This window comes from Hippoglossus stenolepis, chromosome 3 (genome assembly GCF_022539355.2).
Source record: "Hippoglossus stenolepis isolate QCI-W04-F060 chromosome 3, HSTE1.2, whole genome shotgun sequence".
In the NCBI taxonomy this organism is placed as follows: Eukaryota; Metazoa; Chordata; class Actinopteri; order Pleuronectiformes; family Pleuronectidae; genus Hippoglossus; species Hippoglossus stenolepis.
This window is the reverse complement of record NC_061485.1, coordinates 18,786,920-18,809,869: the sequence shown is the minus strand read 5'-3', so window position 1 is coordinate 18,809,869 and position 22,950 is coordinate 18,786,920. Positions and strand designations below refer to the sequence as shown.

At 38.7% G+C, this 22,950-nt stretch overlaps 1 protein-coding gene across 2 annotated transcripts in view; it reads left to right on the top strand.

The window, feature by feature from the left end:
* Positions 1-22,950, top strand: part of camk1b (calcium/calmodulin-dependent protein kinase Ib) — a 37,881-nt gene that overhangs the window by 2,998 nt on the left and 11,933 nt on the right. For both annotated transcript variants that reach the window (XM_035152276.2, XM_035152275.2), the window contains one exon: positions 4,493-4,606. In XM_035152276.2, coding sequence (XP_035008167.1) covers positions 4,521-4,606 — 86 coding nt within the window. In that variant the 5' untranslated portion in view covers positions 4,493-4,520. The remainder of the gene's footprint in view (positions 1-4,492; positions 4,607-22,950) is intronic.

The following is a 22,950-nucleotide window of genomic DNA, read 5'->3' as shown; positions in this document are numbered from 1 at the left end:
TTCACCAAATTGCAAACACACATAAATATCAGTCCCCTAAACATCTCAGTTTTTTTCATCAAGAGAAATCAAGTCAAATGTTGAAAAACAGCCCATCTCACCATGTCAAAGAAAGTGAAAAACAATCCTGGATCCGGCCCCTGAAATCAGATCCACCCCAACATTGAATGAGTTCTTTCCTGACCCATACCACACCCCTCCACCAATACTTACTGATTAATCATTCATAGTTTGAATAAATATTATGACACATCTGTGTAATCTGTAATCTCATCGATTGGTTAATGTCCCCTCACAAGAGAGACTAAAGAATCCCAGAAATGCTTCAACATTTAAAAATCACAGAACCTGTTTTTTGTCTTTTGTTTTTTTGCAGCCACTGCTGCTGTCACAATGACTCGTACTCCAGATCATTTTTCAGTGAAAACATTGGAGGGAAAAAAAATCATGCCGGGTAATGGATCCTCAATTTCCACAGAGAGAGACTGGTGTCAAGTTGAAGATGTACTGGGGAATAGAGTTACAGTCGACTGTGTATTGTTTGTTTGTCCCCTACAGTAGTTATTAGACTCCAGGAGGAGCAGAGGCCACCGGACGGCCGATTTATCAGCAAAGCTTTTCACTCATTTGACTGGACTTCCTCTTTCTGCTTCCCCTCAGCACAAAGAATTACTTCCTTGTACGTTAGGTGCTTTAAATGGCAAAACACAGCAGAGGAGATGATGTACTGGACTAGATAAGCATTTAAATTTGAACGGTGTGCCTAACATTGTTCCGGGTGCTTTTTGTTTCCACGGTTCAGTACATTTAAATCAGATACACACAAAGTTGTTCCTCTGATTGCACAAAGCTCGAAGTACTTAACAAAACACACTGTCTGTGGATGGACCTGGCACATGAGAACGTTTTATGTACCCACACACAGATCAGAGCCGAACTTTTAATGAGATCGCAGTAGAGCGTATTTCAGGGAGCGAACCAGCAACTGTTTTTATCCAGGAAGGATAGAAGAGCTTCGGCACAAGTCAACACATACTGTACTTGAAATAGCTCAAAGCAGCCTTGTTGAAAGCTGCTCCTCTCATCCAACACAACAGCTTGAGTGTTAAGAGCTAAAACAAGATCTCCCAAATTGTTAATTTTACAGGCAAGGTGATGGCAAGTCACAAAAACAATTTCACAGTATATTTGAAGGTTCTGTACAGAGGAAGGTTGAACACATAAGTTATAACTCCACATACTTCACACCCATACATGTAGAGTCTGAGCTGCTCCTGTTTGCAGACAGAGAATATACCAGAGGACTTTTATTCCCTATACTTCCCTATAATTTCTTCTCAGCCAAAACCCACTAAAGATAGAAAATATTCCGGAGACCCTCTCATGTATGTCCCTTGAAATCATTTTCACACTTCTACTCTATACCACGTCAAAAACAAAATATCCCGGGTGTCCATGGACCCCCTTTGCAAACCACTGCCCTATTCCACACTGACATTGAACACTGAATGACGGCATCAGGGAACTACTTGTTATTTAGTATGATTTGTTAACACGTTTGCTGCTACCTGTTGTTACTCTATTGTGTATTTTATATGTTATATGTGTTTACTTGTGTGTGGTCATGTGCATATTTTACCGTAATTTGGGATAAGCCAAAGACAAAATGGACAAAACAATCAATTAATCAATTTAAAATCAGATAGCACTGCCTCCATGGTCATCTGGAAGTGTAGATGATTTTTTTCACCTGTTCTTGTGTGTGATGTGCTCTATAATCCCATCTGAAAATCCTTTTGTGACAACCTTTTCTAACCAAACATAAAATACTGCAGCCAGCCATCGAAGTGACCAAAATGATACCCACCTTAGCTGCCACCTGCCATTAGAAACTGAAGCAATTTAGACTCAGATACCATAGCAGCTCCTTTGGGTTTCCATGACGACACTTATGAAGCCCGACTCCTGACATTAGTGAAGGCAGCCACCGTGTGTGCATGTGTGTGTGTATGTGTTTGTGCGTGTGAGTGTATATGCCTCAAAGCAGCTACAAGAGGCCATGTCCTATTTGTCCTATTAACATTTACTGGGAGATAACTGCAGTGTTGAGCCAACCCCTGTCTATCACTTGATGCCTCTCATATACACAGCTCAGCATCCAAACGAGCAGACTGTGAACTAACTGGGAGAAGATTAACTGATTAACTTGTGCGATTATTTTGTCTTTAACACAACAGCACTTGTGCCATCCAGAACAATGTGTTACATCATCTCATAGACAGACTGTGAAGTTGCCAGGCAAGCAGCAGGAACAGAGGAGGAGTGAGGCATGCTGATATGAACAGGGCTATTTTAGTCTCTGAGGTCTTGAGTTATAGGCACTTTCTGGGTTTAGATGATGATAGCTGTGACAGCAGGGTCCTCTGTGATCACTCCCACTCCTCAGAGCATGTTGAGGACAAACATCTGATGTTACTTAGAGATATGAGCAACTGAGACAAAAATGTGAGAATGGGAAGCAACCAAAGAATTAACATTGGGTTAAACACAGCAATGTATTTATACCTGATTCCTGTACATATTTGATGATGAAGCTCTCGCACCTTGCTTAAACTCAAGCATTATAGAAGCTCAGGGAAGTTACAAACTAACAAGGTGTTAGGGTTGTGGGTTAGGGTTAGGGTTAGTTATAAACAGATAAACGGACATGTCATAGCTAGAATGACACTCAGTGCAGTACCTCCACCATGGGCCCAACAATCCTACACATTATTGTCTAATTCCTATAGTAGAAATATACAAAGAAAACGTGAGCTGTTAACCTGAATTGTTTATTTGCCATAAAAAGAAAGAGAGACAAATTCCTGGTTCTGCTCCTTAATCCGGATCGGCACCAAATTTTTATAAAATCTTCCTAGGTCCCATCAATCTCATCAAAAAGTTTTACTCAATCCTGCCAACAAATACATCAACAACCAGACACAGATGAAACTAGAAGGGCACTCAGAGAGAGTGAACTCCACCATGGCTGATTGGCCACTTTATCACCACATTGTATATGTATTGAGATCAGATACATTTATTACCATGTACTTGTACTTTTTTCTTCAAAGTGCTTACATAAAATGCAGCAGGCAAAAATATCTGATATAGTCTGATATAGTTAAATGGAACAAACCTAAAGATTTGAACATATAGACACACACAAATATTTCAATGGCTCTTGGCTCTATTTGCTATCGTGTATTAACTGAATAAAGATCACCATTATAAGATTTTCAATACATTCACAAAATCTTTGGAATCTAAATAATTATTAACCGAATATTAGCACACAAGAATTTCATTAGTAGTTGAAAATTGTGTAATCTTGCCAACAGACAAACAGCAATGGCAACATAACCTCCTCAGTGTAAGTTAACAAAATGCTCCTTGCTGGAGGTGAGGAGCTTTGTTTAGGTTATTTTCAACAGTGTAGAAGCTCGTCTGAACCGTTGAGTCATCTACGCCATTTGTGCAGCAAACATGACAGAACAACACTTATCTGCTGTTCTTAGGAATTTATGATCCTGAGTTATGTTATCTGGACCCTTAGCCCTTTGCTTTATGCAGCTCAGACACTGAACTCATACCTGGACAGTGGTGTGACAGAAGAGTAGTTTACTTATTAACCTAAAATAATCAGATGTTGACCATGACTTTTATCCTCCCTGACATTCTCTTGTTGACTATAAAGATATTTGATCAAGACTTCAGGACATAACTTCATTACGAGTCTAAGTAAAGAAACGTCTGTCGTGTTCAAGTAACCACAACGTGGTTGTATGGCAAAATATTATTTAAGAGGAAGCAGGGTTTACCACAATCTTGGGTCCTTTGAGGGACATGCAACTGATTGTGAAACAGATTGTTGCAATCCAAATGCTGATGTAGTAACAGTTTGGGATGATTCCTTTCCTGAAAGTGTGAAATAGAATCAAATTAAATAGATATAATTCTTTTCATCATGAGATTTGATTGGGCCGAACATTTATTCCAGCAGTTTTATAAACTGTAGCTGACTGCAGGAGGTGCCGCTCCAGCTCAAATTTATACTCACAAGGCTGATGCAAACCGTAGCTGAGCCACACATGTATAAATAGTCACAATACAACACTATTTGCATTTATTACACATGGTTAAGTCCAAAGTACTTTCATTTGCCTATGTATGTGAAAGATTTGCTTCACAAATAAACCTGCCTTGTTTTACAATGAAGGGTTATGTGGATGTTTTTTGCACTGCAGCTGGCATCACATATTACGTACTATTGCTATGTCAACACAAGTGACTAACGCCAAGGAATCCAGCGGTGTCATTTACAAATAAATCTCAATTAAACAAAAAGTGAGTGCTATATTTGCTGGATTTTATTTACTGCAGGTAGGGGGCGGTTTTATTAATGTGTTGGTATTAATGAGCACCTCCTCCTTATCCTCTTCTTCCTCACCAGTATTGTATCTGACCGTAACAACAAGAAGATGCCGCTGGGTGACGAATGCCATGCGTGGAAAAAGAAGACCACAGATGTGAAGGAGAACTATGACTTCAAAGAGATCCTGGGAACGTAAGTGTGTCACTGCCAGTGGCAAAAATCTCCTGTGTTTCTGCTTCACATTACAGCGTTTTCACACTCTGGGAAACATCACCGTGGTTTAAATAATGGGTGTGTGGTTTTTAGATATTTGATAATGTATATCGTGCATATTTCTTAAATATTATCTTGTTTTTGTTTCTGATCCCAGTGAATAGAATTTATCAAATCATTATGAAAGTATTCGTGTGGATGGTTATGGCCGGTAGTTGACTGGCCATGAATTTGATACTGTGCATATTTACTCCTGACAAGGTTATTTTTTTAAATGTGTTGGAAGTTTATTTAAGCTGGGCTACCCCTGACTCTGTTTGTTTTTCTCAGACCAATTCTTCATGGAAGAACTGGTCGGCTATAAGGTCACAGCTAGTTTTGTGCTTTAGTTGAAACTCAAAGAATCATTATTCTTATTATCAGCACATTAAAACAATCATTAAACCCATTTAGATGGTCTTTTCAATACTGGTAAACTTTCCTTTTACATTCTACGTTTATCTAGCACAATGCTTTTGAGTACAGGAGTTGTCTGCAGGGATGTGTCTGGAACATCATAACAGATCTTATGACATTTGTCAGAGTGTCAGGGCCAGGCACAAGAAAAATGGGAAGATGAAGATGTTTTTCTTTCATTTTGTATTTTGAGAACAAAGTTAAAATGCAAAATCAAACAAAATCAGAGGAAGATTTGTTTTGCATTTCCAAAATAAAGTGGTTGTGAATAAAGCCCACTCCTGGTCCATGATGAAATCCAGCTGCCAGAGTTCCATCCCTCCAAGTTTGTGTGATTTGCTTGTGGCACAATCTCTTCAAAGACCCTGTGTTTATTTGCTAAAAAGAAAGAATATTCTTGTTACTAAAACTGAAACAATTTCATTCATTCATTTACACAATACATTTTGTAAAGGAAGTCATACACAGTAACATTAGTAGTTTAACTTTAATTTTACAATCTGACTGTAAAAATTCCTCTGGTTATTTTTTTCTTACGCTCGGCCCTAATCCTCAAACAAATTTTTTTTAGAATCAAGTTAACAGGATTATTTAGTAGTGTTCAGTTTGTGCAGCCTAATGCAATTAAATATTATAGCTCTGTAGTAAATTTCCAGTAGTAAAATAGCACTGCAGTATATCTTCATGAAGCTTGTAATGCTCCACTTTTTGTTTGAACTTTCAAAATTCCTCTTAAGGAAATGCGGTTCACAGTGAAGCAGCACGCCTAAATATACAACCTCATAAATTTACCACAGAGTCGAGTCAACACCTCTGACACAGCATCAACCAAAACTGAACATGAAACAGTAGATAAAGAAGAGTTATTGCTGGGCTGCTGCAGTGATTATATTAGACTCTACTACGTTATTATTAAGGACAACATTTCATAAACCAGTATCACAGGATCTTTAAAGGGCAATGACACATTTTATTAGACCTAAGAAATCAACAATATGAAGCAGATCAAAAGAGCAGTGTCACTGTGATAGTTATCAATGTGAAGTTTTATGATTCTAATCCCTGAGTGGTGCTGGTAAGTGGGGGGGAATGGCTGCTTTGTTATTGTGAGCACGAGTTGAATTTTCGCCATAAAATATTGAGAATGTGGTTTGGTATGTTGTTTCACACAACTGCAAAAGGCTTGACTGGGTTTTCACATAGGACAGCTCTGTTGACCTCTTTCCGTTCTGTGGCTTTTTAACTGGGTTGTGGCTTTTGCATTCGTGTTTTTCGATTAATGGGCTCGTATGAGGTGGTAGTTCAATATAATGACGCATTTGGGTTCATCTTTAGTTGTTTCCAATCTTGGGTGTATGCTCGGACAAGTGCTGATCAAAACGCTCCTGTTTAGGTTTTCAGATGCTCTTCTCTTCTACATTAGAGCCACAGATTAATACTTTCTTCATGATTTTCTACTTGGGTTCACTTGTTGAGTTGTTGAGTTTTTCCATTTTGATTAAAGGGTTTCAACATGGAATGAGTCATAAAAGGAAAATGAATAACCCGTGTGAGACCATGTAAGACAGTGTTTGCCTCATGCAGGACATTTAGCAGGTTAACTCCCACATCAGCAGTATTTCTGAGGAGAATGTTATTGCTGAATGCTGCTGAGGTATTTTGCCCTGACTTCTGTGTCTTTCTGTTGTGTCTCCTTAGTTGTTGCTCTTTCTAAATCTGTTTACTCTGTCTCACGATGGGGACAAAAAGCAAGTCTCCATAATGTAAATCAATACATTTTAAGATAGGGGGTTAGGTCAATAGTAGCTATGTCTCAAAATGGTCATGCTTAGTTTTTGGAATGCAAGATATCACCTTAACTCATTCCTTACATCTCCCAAGCCTGACACACTGTATATGGCAGTTTATGCTGTGTGCAAGTGAGTAGGAAAACCATTCTCGGAGCTATACAGTTCACTTGTCTAAATCCAAGACTAATTTGGCACTAACAACAATAGAGCACATTCCACCACCAATACATGTCTGTCCTCGTGACTTCCTGCTGGGGTTAACTTGGTCCTCATGTCCAAATGGTTCTATCCCAAAGGGAAACGTCGGCCCAGTTTTACCATGGCTGGCAGAAGCAATTTGGATCCTAGTTTGTTCTCTACGAACACAACGCACATTCAAATGTCACTTTTAATCCCACTACTCTTTGGTTTATTGATCCTAAATCATGGATGAAGAGGGCTATTAGGCAGGATGTTTATCAAAGGTGTCTGACACCAAGCACCTTTTACACACACCCACATCCTGGTTGGTGTAGGATTAAGCTTTGTGAACAATAACAGAATCCAAGATTAAACCCATGCTTGTTTTGTGAGGTTGTAAAACCGGTAGCCTCTTAGACACAGATGACACAGATGTATGGCCACTTACCATCTTTTAATGACCATTTCTTTACTGTTAAGATTTTTTATAAAGGCTTAATCCCTCTCAAGAAAGAGCTGCAGAGGCCAAATAATCTGTGGAAAAATTACAGGAGCCTTGTTCAAAAGTGCATGATTATTTTAGATTGAAGGGAAACCTAACACAGACAAACATCATTATAGTAAAAGTAATAGATAAACAAATGGACAGCGATCATGCTATATATTTTTTTTAAAAATGAAAAAAATATTTCCAAATTCAAATCTGATCCCTTAAATGTTTCTAGCTTCCTATGTGCACAATGACAAAACGTGGAATAGGAATATCACATCAAATTGATCTGATAAGTGCACACATGAAAACTATCATTCCTCCTGTTCTCCACCTCGGTGCAGAGCTTGTTTATAGAGAGATCACCAGCTCACCGCATCACTCAGCTGTGTGCCTCATTCCTTTTTGCCATTGCTGGATTGTTGTCTTGGTAACAACAGGAGACACTTTCCATAATGGACTCAAACAGTCACTATGGAAACAAAGTTTTTGATTTGCTATTAATAATCCAGCATCGGGTAAATTGTGCAAGAGATAAACTTGCTCTCTTTTACAGGAAAATACTGTAAAAAGAAACGGACACATGTTTCTCTAGATATGCGTTCATGTGTCAGACCTCCCTCACAGACCATGAAGGACTATAACTGCTACAAATCATCTCATAAGGACAATTTTAATTTTGTCTTAAACATAGAACTCCATAAAACTCCTGTCCTGAAATAACACAACAAATTCAGGTATGAATAACCCATAGGGTATTTATGTTATGTTTAATTAAGATTAATGCACATTAAAAAAAACAGCATACTCACATTCTTATGACTCATCACGTACTAAAGTATGCTATAAGATTTGTATTTTTTTCTACAATAATATGCAATGACAATATTGTCAGTGCATATTACCATGTGAAAAATACACCATCTGTAACAATTACTTCTCACGTTTCATTACTTCTTTCAAATGTCTCCAGTATAGATGTCCATCTATACTGTCCATCATAGATGTTGGCATTTTAACTTGCATACCACTGACATGTCCGGGTTTGTACGGTGAATCTCCAGCTGCTGCCACATGTCTTTGTAATTAAACCAGATGGGGATTAATAATGCACAAACAGGCGACAGCACTTTCACTGCAATCAACTCAAATCCTCTCTTGCCGTCCTTCTTTCCTCATTTCTCTTACTTACGTTAATCTGTCTATCCGCCCCCACACCTCTCTTTTTCTCTCTGTGTTTGTTTCTGTCTCCGTCCAACCCATCTCTGTCAAAACCACGTCCCTACAGCCAGAAATCCAGCTCCATTCTGGCTCCCCATCCCTGTCACCTGCTCTGTTTCCTGGCTTCATGCTGTGTTCACTGTGGAACAGACATCCCGGTCTGTCCTGCCGCCCTTTGATTTTCAGCTCAAATTAAAGCTTTCCTACCGTACGGGTACACAACCGAGGACACACAACTTTAAGACTGAACCACTGATCCTCCTCTGGGCTATTGTAAATAAGACAAGTGGGTTTATTTTACGAACCTAAGCACATGATCTAAAGGACATGGTGCGTTTAGGGTGTGTCCTTATCTACTTGAAATTTGTTTTTGTTCTGCACTACACGCTATAGATTTGTACATTTACCCTGGGTGTGTTTTGCACATGACATGCAATACAACTCCCATTCCCTTAGAAAACCAGGTGTATTTGCACCTTTGCAGATTTGCTATTATAAAGCCAGGTAGTAAGTGAGAAAGCTTCTCTGCAGAAGAAACATTTTCACTATGTATACGAGCAGATCATTTGTGTGTGTGTGTGTGTGTGTGTGTGTGTGTGTGTGTGTGTGTGTGTGTGTGTGTGTGTGTGTGTGTGTGTGTGTGTGTGTGTGTGTGTGTGTGTGTGTGTGTGTGTGTGTGTGAAGCAGTGTGTTGTGCACCAGCTACACTGTAGCAGATATAACACAGTCTGTACTGTCAAACTTAATCTACTCTTCCAGTGAAATTGTTGGTCTCGATAAAATAGTTATGTGACTTTTATCTGCAACAGCGAAACCAGCTTTTTCTCATCAACTTTAAAGAAAGGATCGAAATGAACCTATTCTATAACTACTTTAATTTTCATACGGCTTCTCTGAACTTTCCTTGGCTTTTTTTCAAATATTGATTTACCATGCTCTCTCCAGTGTATGATGTTTAGTGTGTCATCATGGCTGGTTGTAGCGCCACTGGTCACATGATCGGAAAACTGATATTTCCTGTGTAAATGCTGTAGCTCTGTTATATGTCACCACAAACAGTTATTAGTGTCCACTCTGTCCCATATCCACTGCACAAATTCATGCTGTGTTTCCATCTGTGAACAACCAGCTCACAGGTCTGTGATCAATGTAGCCACTGTGGATACATAGAATGTCTGTCCTTTAATATTAATGTAATGATTATAATATAAAAACTAATTTATATAACACTTTTCTAACAAGACAAGATGAAATGATAAAAGCGACTACAAAATAATGTCAATCAATAATATATCAAAATAAGCCACATATAAGTGAGAAATAAAAAATTACTAATCGAAAATAATTAAACGAATCTGATAAAATGGGGGGTTACAAGAATGCCATTGTATAAAAATGGTAGCGCATTTATAAAAAATATATTTTAAGAGTGATTCAAAAGAATGTAAATCGTCTAATCGTTTAATTTGGAAATGTTTTCTAATAAATGAGATTAATGTATACTGCTTATTTGCAAATCCCTTTTCAATCCCTTTGCCCTCATTACTTTGTCACAGCTGTATCGATTTTTTTACATCAGGTCTGTAAACAGCTCTTGAGTTTTCCTTTCACTGTTCCCACACTTAGTAGCAGACGTCAAGATTTCTCGACCCATGACATGGGCCATGTTGCCTTTCCGGACTTTTAAATGGCTGCACATGTTCTCATGCCGCGAGCAGTAAAGTGGGAAACTCTCTACAGTTTTAACCCAGAATGCATTTTAAAACCCATTGGGGACGGGACAACATGGGAAAGAGTGCGGAATCATTTAAAATCATTAGGGCTGATGGATTGTCCCCTGCCTGTCTCTGTAACTTATGTTGACCCTGGTAGCCCAAGCACTCTCGTATGACCAGCTATTGATTTGGGGAGAATAGTGTGTGCGTACGTGCATGTGTGTGATTGAGGGAGAGACGGACCAAATGAAAGAGCAAATAAAAAAGATATGTTTTTGGTATAGTAAATTTGTAACTGATTGTTGTCTGTCATCTCTCTCCCCGTCTCTCTGAATGAATCTCTGTGTTATTTTTGCTCGCACACACTGAACATCTCTCATTCTAAACTTTCTCAGACATCACGAGTGAGCTTATCATCCTCATGCCTATATTCAAAATTCATTGCCTCTATTCAGGAAAGAAATGAAATAGAAATGGTTTTAGACCTTGATATTTTCATTAGACAAGCTGTGTTTGAGTATAGGTGTTTCCTCGCTGATGGTTCAAATCTTGCGTGCGAGAATCCAGCAAGGTTTTTTTGTTTGTTTATGACACGGAAATGGTCGTCTGGGCTGGAGCACAATCTGGTCGTCAGAAGAGGAACCTTTTGCTCCACTTGTTCCCTCACGCCCGTGCCTCTCGGCTACATTATAAAGGATTTAACACTGATTCGCCACTTTGTCTGAGGGCTCTCTGTTTCTGAGTGGAAGGTTCGATAACTCTCACTGGTGTGTGTGTGTGTGTGTGTGCGTGTGTGTGTGTTTGTGTGCGTGCGTGCGTGCGTGTCTGTCAGTGTGCACAAGACTATAGGGAACACTATATATAGGTTGTGTGATGCTGTGTCTGCCTTAGTGTCAAATGCATTGAATTACAATGATGACATAAACAGTTATTTATAGACTGCACTGAAAGATGTTATAAAATGTCCCGTTGCTGTGACAGTTTGTCGAAGGTGTTATATACTGTATGAACTGTATTATCTTAATTACAAAGATGTGTGTGTACAATTAGTGGAACTTGCTCAAATACAGATCCTCTGACCAAAGATACTGCATCATTGAAAGTGTTTTAACCACAAAAATTGGCCTGTTTCCGAATTTAGTAAACTCTCTGTTTTTTTGTGGTCGAATCGGTTAAAGCAAACTCTCATATCAGGCTACATCAGGACAAACTTTTACTATCAGGGCTTTATAATCCTGTCTGACTTCTCTATATGTTGCAGCTATTCAACAAACAAAACACACAGTTCATTTATACATGTCTCAGTAGTGTGTTAATGAATTGTATGTGTTGGGAATACGTGAAATGCATGAAAACAGTCCGATGTTACAGTCAGTAAACGGAGGCACAAGACGGAGCAGCGTTTGCTGTGAGTCATCTACAATAATCAGGCATTTAAAGGAAAATTGTAATTCAGTGCAGCAGCTTGGGGATGATCTGACCTTTTCTCATTTTACATTTCACTTCATTAAAACCACCATCTACAAATGTCTGGAGTCACTGGAGGGGATCAGCACAAATTATCCTTCATCTCAAAGTAGAAGTAATGTTTCTCCTGCCAGAGTTTCCAAAATTTTTGATTTTTAGTTGCAAGTTTCTGAGTGTCACATCAAGTGAAAGAAGTATTTAGGAATGTGCTGAAGGTTGTACACTATATGAACCTGGTGTTTTATTACTCCTGCATTTGTTGTGGACCAACATCCCAAATCATCCCAAAACATACAAGCACAATAAATGCATGATATATGGGGCAACACAGCTTTTCTGTTAGAGTGTGCATGTTGTTCCCATGTTCACATGGATGTTCTCTGGGTACTCAGGTCTCCTCCCACAGTCTGAAGACATGCAGGTTGGGGTTAGGTTGATGAAGTAAAGAGACTCATAATATGTGTGAATGGTTGTTTTTCTCTATCAACCCTGTGATATAGGGTTTAAAATGCCTTCTGCCCAATGTCAGCTGGGATTGGCTTCTGTCCCCCCCATGACCATTACAGGATAGAGGATCATGGAATATAGATAATGGATGGATGGATTTGCATGATATGTTATGTTTTAAGCAACATCTTTATCCCATACCAATAAGAAAACCACATTACTCTGCACTATACCTCTGAATGCTTGGTTGCTTTGCTTCCTGCTTCCCAGATAGTGAGCGTCCCGCTGTCAACATGCTTTCATTTCAGCACGCGATTCAAAAATGTAGTTGAGGTGTAGCCACTAAGGAATTCAATGCTTTTCTGGGTGGTATTTTTATTTCTTCTTCATTATTCAGTGCTTGTCTGGGTGAACCAGAATCAAATGAATTCAAAATGATGATGAATATAGTTCAAACAAAAGGAAACAGCCACCTTTCTGGAGCAGATGAGTCTCTCAGCATGAGAGCTGTCCCACTTCATCTATTTTTCATCTGTCTCTTCCTTAACTCTCCCTCTTTATCTATCATTTAACACTGTCATATTTATACAGTTGTATTAGTGACATGTCTTATCACAGTCTCAGTTGTCTTCATCCTCCCTCGAATGGCAACGGCCTGTCTAGAAATCTAAAAATAAATACTTTTTCCTTGTTTTACTTTTCTTAATTTTTTTCGTTGTCTTAAAGGTCCAGTGTGTAAGATTTAGGTGAAAGGGATCTACTGGCAGAAATTGAATATACAATAATCCTAGTGATGTTTTCACTAGTGTGTAATCAAATTGTACAGATTGTTGTTTTCTTTACCTGAGAATTGGCCCTTTATATTTAAATACTTTATACTTACATCGTGAGCGGGTCCTCTCTAAGGAGGCCGCCATGTTTTTTACAGTAGCCCAAACAGGACGAACTAAACACTTTTGAGTTTTTATGACAACTGAAGTCTACCCCAGGTTCTCCTTCATGTTTGGAAGGGGTGGGGGGGTGAGGTGAGGGGTGTTCAGCTGCAACATGAAACTTCACCTCTCGATCTCACTAAATTCTACACACTGAACCTTTAAGGTTTTATTGTGACTGAGCTGTTGGATGAGAGGGAGAGAGAGAGAGAGATAATACCTCCCTACATTAGAGCGGAGGAGGCACACACTCCTGTGCGGGAGCTCAAAGCACAGGACAACATGTTACTGTGTCTGCCCTCGTAATTCTGTCCCAGACACAGATAAGACCATACAGGTTATGACTAAGACTTGTGACAGGCTACTCTTTCTCTTCCTCCTCTTCTTTTTGATTCAGTGCACAAACATTCTTATACTCATAACCATAATAAGACACGTTCCAGAAATAACAATCAAGAGAACCGCTGACAGATTCTGAGAATGACTACACATTATACACTCTGAGGCTGCAGCGGTCGACAGAGTTAAACCATTCTTTGGAAAAATGACAAGTTGGAACCGTTACCAAGTCTGACCCAATCCTGAAAATCCACCCCTGCTTACGGTACCCTCAGCCCTTCAGCTCTGCCCTGACCTAATTCTCAGCACAGCTCAGCTCAGCATGGCATAGCCTGCAGTTCCTGGAATACACACACTCACACACACACACACACACACACGTATATATGCCCACTGTCTGGCCCACTTATGCAACTCCATCTGCACACAGCAATATACCCCTCCCCTAAAATTTTTAAGTCAACTTGCAGGCTTATCATGTCCATCTTCCCACAGTCTTTATCCATTGTCATAATCCCTTATCATCCATATCCCGTACTGGAAAAGGTTTCCACATATCAGCTAACTGTCTGGAAAAGACATTCCCTGTTTTGTTTTTTTAATCTCCACTCACAGAGATCCTCAGGGAAGCATCCTCTTCACTTTGCAGCTTAATCACACCAATACACAATTTGATAGGGACTTTTTTCAACTAGATTCAAAACTGAGGAAAGTTGGATTTATTATTTTCTTAGAATACAGTGCTTGAAGTTTTATTAGCTAATCTTCGTTAGCAGACAATTTACTGAACATTTACCAAGGAGCAACATTCTCCTTCCATTTGTTGTGTCTGCTGACAAATTCAAGTCAAATGTCTCCACCAATCCCTGAGCACAACATTTTTGTTATGCTTGATATTTATACTTCAGTTGCAGTAGTGGGAGGTAATGAAGTACATTTACTTAATTACTGTACTTAAGTAAATTCTTCATGTATCTGATTTATTTTCAGGTACTTTTTACTTTTACCCCACTATATCAGCAAATATCTGTGCTTTCTACTCCACTGCATTACATGTTCGCATTGGTTTCTGCATTCTTTAAAGTAATCTATAACGAGAGGGGAACTGGTCCACTTTAAGTATATTCATAAGCAAGTACTTGCTTACTTTTACACAAGTAGAAAAGTTAATATGGTACTTTTTATTTAAGAAAATATGTATATTTGTACTTTTACTCAATAAAATGTGTGAGTACTTCCTCTATCACTGTTCTTTAGCTGCATAGTGACAACAGCTGCCTGCTGCTGGTAGAAATCAGACTGGTAAACATCGTTATAATGAAAACCGGCGTCTCACACTAACCGAAATCACAGTATAAAATGTGAAAATGTGCTCACAGTATCTCACACACCAGATGTCCAGATGTAAACTTGCCACATTCACCGTCTACTTTTCCATATTCTCTTTAGAACTGATCATAGCTGCCATTTTTAAGGGTAATATTTGTGTTTTTTGTAAAAATAATTAAATCACTTTATATCTGCTAATGCATCCCCTATTTTGTTCTTAGTGCAGCTGTTCAGCTGTCTAGATATGGTTACGCAATTTCCTCTTGGTGAGCCAAGTGTGGAGTTCACTGAGGTCTCCAACCAAAAGTCACTGGCAGTGAGTCAAATACACCAGCACCATGGCAACACTCATATTCAACAATTATTAAGATGAAAGTGAACGAAACATGATGGTATCAGGAGATGATATTTGTTATCAGTAAATTAAATAAATCCTTTTTTTATTACGGTTGTGATTTTTAAAATGTCATTATACATGTATTCATCCTGAACCAGTTCAGTAGGCCACATACCGCAATTACATATTGTATTATCATAAACAAATTAAATCATATTAAAGAATATCTCTTGCTTTCATTTTACTGTACCACAAAATGACAGGAGTTATATTTAGAATCAAACTATGTAAATGCTTTAAAATAAGTGTTTTTCGTAAGTGTTTCCTTAAACCTGCTTTGCTGGATTTTCTTTTGGCACTTGGGGCGATGCAACAGACTTTAAACAACATTGAGATATCAACTGATGTAGCAAACGTGTCAGTAAACATTCGCTGTTTTACATATTCAACAGACAGGGGGGGTGGGTGGGGGGACATTAGCATTCATTTGAAGTCTTGCCTCTGGCCTCCTGACAAATCTTAGTCTAAATCTCACTTTTTGTTTTGCTCTGTTTTTGTTTCGAAATCATTTTTGGCTACTAAATATTCCACTATATTCACCAGACAGTAGCTAACTGTCTGTATGTCACTTTGCGGGGCAGGTAGCATACAGTGAGTCTTGTTGGTAGAAAACAAGAAGCTTGCGGCTTCTGGAAACTGCTGATAAGAGCCGAGAGAGTGAATCGAAGCAGTGACTAGACTGAAAGACAAAAACAGTCAGCTTCTGAGGATAATGGTTGAGTTAGGTTGATGAATATCTCTGTGTTCACATAGAAACCTCTGTCATTTTACACATGGCCATTTCATCTATTTTAAACATAAAAATATTGATAAGCAGCTTTAAGGTCTTTTACTTAAGATCTCATTCTCTTACAATTCTATTTCTTAATAAAACCAGTATCTTGCTTACTTATACAAAGCTGATCTCGGATAATGGAAAGGATTTGGTTGCGCAGCTCTTTATGTTTGGAGGGCCCACTGGGCAAAGATGGTCTTTTATGTTTCAGGGCCAGTATCCCAGTTGGGCGTCTCTCAGCTCTTATTGGACCAGATGGTGCTTCCCTATGTCTCTCTGCCCTTTCCACAGTTACCATTTTGTCATCTGTTTACATAACTTCTTGACCAATTTCCCAGCAGGACAGATGGCGCGGTTGGTTGTAGCTTGAGAAATGTGGGATTTATAGGAACACAAAATACAAAGTGAAGGGAGGTTTCAATTCTGGAAAGACCACAATATATGAGGCATGTTTCCTTGCTTCTTTTTAAAAAATGGGTACATACCTAAACACGGCATATGTACTGTACATATTTGCATTGGCACAGGCACCTATGTAACACAGCAGATGGTGAGAGCAGACGTTAAGAGTGGGGACTGAGACCGAACTCCCATTAATAGCGTTTCTTAATGAGGCTGTTATAAGAAATAAAAGTCATTGGAACTCATTAGGTGGCCTGGTTTTAACTCTGTGCATGTCATTATTTTATGATTGTCTGTTAAGCTCTTTTATCTTGGTTTTATGTGCCTCTGGGGTTAGCACAAAAATATGCATGATGACATGTGAAATCCTTATTCCTTGGTTTTCATTTCCTTGGATGCACCATGTGAAACATTGTGGGATAAACATCTAAAAATTAAGACCAGACCACAATCTAGTATTTGGCAGGAGTGTGGTCTGTGTGAAATCGAGGATGTAGTTGAAAACTGTTTTGTAAGAGCAGTTAAGAACTGACATTATTGGGTCATATTCACATTTTGCCTGGTGTCAGCTGGTTTATTTGTTTTTAACATAGCCACGCTCCATATAAAGCTGTTCTCATTTGCATTTCTTTCTATTTCGCGTGAGACAACAGAGCGAGTGCGAAATAGCGACGGACACGCAACCCATCAAGACTACAGCAGCAACTTTACAATTACATAAATGCATAAATTAAAGATGATGGCACTATAATCTTGGATGTTTTTACAAGCAAAATGTATTTTCTCGTTCAGAGAGAAAGTTAGAACTCATTCAAGTCTACGTTATCTGCCATGAGGTTAAGTGAATTTAACGCGTGAAGAGGTTTGCCTGCAGAAGGAAAGACTGTCCTTGCTCAGGGGAAAGACTGATGACTCTCCTCCACAGAAAGAAGCTCAGGTTTGTTTAAAACGTTGCTGGATTGGTCTCTAAGTGCTTTTTAAATGAGTTAGTAAAGGGGCCTGAAATGTTGAGTGACAAAGGCGCTAAGTTGACAACACTGCCTGTAAATGCTCGCCTGATGCTTCAGAAGCTGTTTGCACAAATTTGAGTGGTGAGAGCAGTTCCGAACTCACTCACAGCCCAAAAGGTTGTTTGTAGCGACAGAAACTAAGCAACACAAAGTCTGAAAGTCTGTATGTTCAGAGACAGAAACTGGTCTGAAAGGTCTGAATACAGATTTTATACACAAAGGCACAATGTTGGGTAATAAAGTTCATGCTGTCTACAATTTCATGTAAATATTTACTCTGCTAGAGGCTCCCCACATTTAAATTTTGTTGCTGCTCCGTGTTTAAACACTTGTGTAAAGTATTTGCACAGTGTCTCTTCTCTGAACACGCCCTACTGTTTGGATAGTAGCAGTGAGCGTGTCTCTATTGTGTTAAGTTGCTAATAACTGTGCAGTAGTGTGTGTGTGTGTGTCTGTGTGTTTGTATCCTCTTCCTGGACATGGCCCCACCACTGGTGACAAGAACGTCCTGTTAGGAACAGGAACTGCTCAGTAAACACAGTTGTTTACCTAAGAATCCAACCGAAACCATTTCTGTCATTAAGCTATCAGCCAACTAACCACATGACTCTGCATCCATCAAATAGTTATCACAATCATACTCTTCATATTCTGAGCCTGTGCTGTGTCAGTGACAGGCAGAACATTGACTTAAGGTATGTTTTGCCCTTGCTTTCTACTAGAGATTTTCCTTTTGACTAAGCCATTTGGACAAGACATATTGAGCAGTTTGCAGCACTAAGTTTATTGTAACATCCATCTTCTTAATGCCTCTTGCATAACTCACGATATAAGTATTATTCTTTTCTACAGGACAGGAAAATGGATGAGTGAGCCTTTGCTGTCAATAGGAGACAGAGGACAGGGTTTAATCATGTTCATCAGGACTGTTTCTCCCTGCAGTGTGTCAGCATTTCTATCAAACATGAACAATTTGCTTTATTCTCCTCTGCCTCCTTTCAGCTTTTTAGTATCTTTCTAATCTCACAATATCTCACTTGGATAAACAGTGACTTGTTATTGTAAAATTCATTGACAGAAGAACTAAGCAAACCAGTTTTGCATTGTCAACAATTTGTGACATTTGTCTGGTTTGAAGCAAGCTTTATATTAATAATTTAAAAATATTTGTATTTCTATAAATGGCAGCAATAAAATGTACCCTTTAAATTTGATACACTCAGAGATCTTACAACTGTGTTATTTGGTCTGCTCTGACCATAGACTTTATATAAAGATGGACATGACAGCTCAACCAAAAGTGAAGCCAGAGCATTTTCATTGCCCCCTGGTGGTTGGTTGCTAAATCCTGCCTCCTACATGTTAGTGTATGAGATAAGGACCACATTAAAAAATTGAATACATTTTTGTCAAAGATGGTTTCTGTCATTTTAGGTAGACACTGATGTTTCTACAAGTTCTTTACTCCCGCTAAGTTTGCAGACATGGCTAAAAACAAGCTGCAAACACAGCATGTCATAACCTCTTTTTTTGTTAATGCGACAGTAACTGGTCCGCGCACAAAATCCCGAACAGATAAGCAGACTATGCATAATCGAAGACACATTAGTGTTCTCAGATTTTCTCAGGGTTTGTGTGAACCACTGTTGACACTTCCCCAGAGCCCCTTGGTCTGTCACTGGGTGCATGGAGAATGTCAACTAAATCCCCCAGATGCGACAGAGGAATTTGCAGCACTGACACCCTCCTCCACACCGCTGGATTCCTGCCATAACTAATGGTCTTTCTGTGGCAGTTTTTCTTTCTTGTTGAAATGTGACCACAAGGCCTCACTCCCAGGATAATTGCGAGTTTGATCAGTGTTCCCTAAGCTTTGAGGTTAACGACAAAAGAAGCAGAATGTAGGTCACTTTGGATGAAGTGCGTTATGGAATCAGAGATTAAATATGCTTTTGGAATACTTCAAAGTTAGACGTAATTTCCAATTTTGTCTTTATCAGCACCATTCTAAGTACCGTTCTATGACACCTTTCACATCTGGATTGAGCTGATCAATGTTGACTTGTAGGATTCCTGTGTAGCTGATCATGAGACATTTGTAAAGACAATAGGTCCTTATTCTGTATATTTTAAACAAAACCGGCTGCACTGAAGGATAGAATACAAACTGATACAGTAACACAACATTTTGAGACACCCACAATGATTTGATAAAAATGTGTTACAGGATTGTCGGCAATCAGAAAAAAACAAGACAACATGTTTGATGTATTTCGGTTTGGTCTGCTATTGGCAAACTGTGTTGAGCCGTGGTTACGTGAGTTACGTGTCACTCAAGGAGCGGTCCTGATTGGTAGCAAGTGTCTTCACACCGATGTCACCGATGTCTTCAGCAGATAAGTCAGTTGTGTCTTTGCTGGAGACTGCAGAGAAAAAGCTTTGTGTTCAGATTAAAGTGCGTTTTTAACTCCCACCTGGATCACAGTGGTTTGGAGTTTAGTTATAATGCTGTGATGTGTTGTTTTTAGAGATCAGCCGTATTTTACAGTTAACTGTAAAACGTCACTTTTAGGTGTTGTAGAGCTGTGTGCCTGCCAATGCAATCATAAACGTTTTCTAACTTAGTTATTTAGCAGATTAGTGGAAATTCATTAGTGCAATTCTTAAATAAAACAAATCTAATCAACTAGACATGGACATATGTTTGACTATTTGACATATGTTTGACTGTTTGACATGGTCAGGTTAGTTTTAAATAATGAAGGGAGGAATAACAAACAGAACAGAGCTGCAGGTGACAGGATCTTACTGTGGTTTGTAATCATCACACCTCCTAGACCATCAGTCTCCACTAACATCTGTAGTCCTTCCTTGTTATAATTATAATGACTCTGCAGTCATGGTTGTGGTTCCTCTGTGTCCGCTCGCTGCAGAGAAACTGTACAAACTGTCAGCTGTTGCCCGTCAACATGTTTACACTTACCTCAGTCTGTCTCTGCCAACATACTGACTGTCTTGTCACGTATACTGATTAGATAAAGGCCTGTTCCAAAATAAACATGCATTTGTTCACCGTGCATTGAGGTAGAGTCTGCGAAGGATGCAGAACCTGAGAAAGTGCATTTATTCAACTGTTGTTCTACTTAGAATCTCCTATAGCACCCACCCCAGGCTGTGGCTGTTCAACTAAAACAGCCACAGTTCAACAAAAAAATATAGAAAAGTTACTGTAGCTTTAATCTGATTTCAGTATATGAGCGTGTTGTCTATCAATCCAGTGTAGTACATCTGAAAAACAAAGATTATAGTATGAAGTGGTAACTTTATTTTGATGAACTTGTGAACATTTTCTGATATGTTGATCATATTTATTGCACAATTATCAGGCAGTTGTAGTAGCATTTGTTTTATTAGTTTATTGCACATTGCAGTTTGTTACTTATCTTATGTTCACTGCCTCAGACTTAGTTCTGTAAACTTTATCCATCTATGTTGGAAACTTACTTAAGTGTGATGTTGCATTGATTCAGATTCAAATTCAGACAACTTTGTTAATCCCAGGAGGACAAATCCTTTCCACTGCCTTGCCCATTCATATAAATGAAACTCAAAAATACAGAATTAAGAACACAAACTAGTAGCAGCATCCAAACATCAACATCAGACATCAGCAAGTTTAACATGTCTGCATGATAATAAAGAAGTGTCTTACATTTCTGTGACGACTCAGCATTCAATAGCCGGAAAGTGGGAGGAATGAAGGAATTTAAGTTTCGGTTTGTTTCCTGTAGGGCCGCATTTTATCTCTGCCCTGAGGGGTTTACAGAGAACTCCCTGAGTACAAGTTCAGACTGAAGAATAATACTTCCTGCTTTTCCAGACCACTTGCTTGATCCAGAAAGAGCACAAGTAATGTTGTATCTCAGTTATTTTATTTACAAATGTCTAACTTGTAAATAGCTTTTACTCCAACGTCTTAGGTGCAATTAAAACAGTTTAGCGCTTAATAATATCAAAGTGTCTGAAAAGCAAACAAATATACCACTACTACTTCTCAGTATTTTTTTCATCTTGAGTGAACTGGTGACTTGAAAGCTTGCAATTCATGGGAATCTTCTTCCATCAAAATCCATCTGTGATGACGTGAACGCAGCTTTGAGTGTTGTTTGTTTGATACACATTATACATTGGTTCTAATTACTGGAACATCTCTCTCTATATATATCTTTATCTATATATATATACACACAGTTGAGTGGTTCTTCACTCTGTTTGCTGTGTACGCCTCAAGGGTCTATTACCAAAGGTGTATGTATGAGAATAGAGTAAGAATAGAGCTCTCCCTCTTGTTTATTGTAACAGCAAAATATTGTCAACCATATGGTATAAGAATAACAATATAAATTGTGTGTGTGTGTGTGTGTGTGTGTGTGTGTGTGTGTGTGTGTGTGTGTGTGTGTGTGTGTTTTTTGTGTAATCCTCCAGGGACGTGCACACGTATAGTGCACCTGAGAATCTTGTATTACCATCACATCAATGCTTATTCTGCTTTACCTTCAACAAACAGTGTTCCGTCTTACGGATGTTCGTTACTTTCCATACAGTCTGTCACTGCTGTTGTATTATTAATCACTAACATAATATTGATTTTAAAATCTATGATTCTAGTCTTTGTACAGCTTTGGCTCTGAGTCAAAAATCTCTTGACAAATGGCTAAAACACCAGAAGCTTAGAAGTGTCTGCCTCTGTTGAATTGTTCGCAGGAAAAATGATTCAACTACTTTGAGTTCTGCTGTTGTACTTTTCTTGAATTATTTATTTGGTAGGGAGACACATGCAGAGAAAACAGAAAGAAGTTTAGTGGTTTATGCCAGAGGCCATCAGATCCAGTAGCTGTGGTATCGGTACACATTTGACGACAGTGCTATATGGTTAAATATACATTTTAAATAACATTTAAATGTCTTAAGTGTCTTTAGATAAATGGTAAATGCTGTTTATTTATATAGAGCTTTTCTAGTCTTGATGACAAGTCAAAGTTCTTAACAGTACAGTGTTGCCATTCCTCCACACATTCATACAGTGCATCTATGTGTCTCTATTACACATCACTCACACACTGTCGGCACAGCTATCAACCTTATGGTTAGTGGACGACCTGCTCCACCTCCTCCTCCTCTACCTGGCCGATGAAAAGATAATATCACTTCAACCCCACCAATGTGCAAAAAAGGACTAAAGCATGGAGTTGCTCTGTTATGTTAATAGGAGTTGTGATAAATGTCTGAACCTACAATTTGTACATTCATACACATACATTCATATATAAACTACTGTCCTAGACACACACTCGGACACATTTATGAAACATC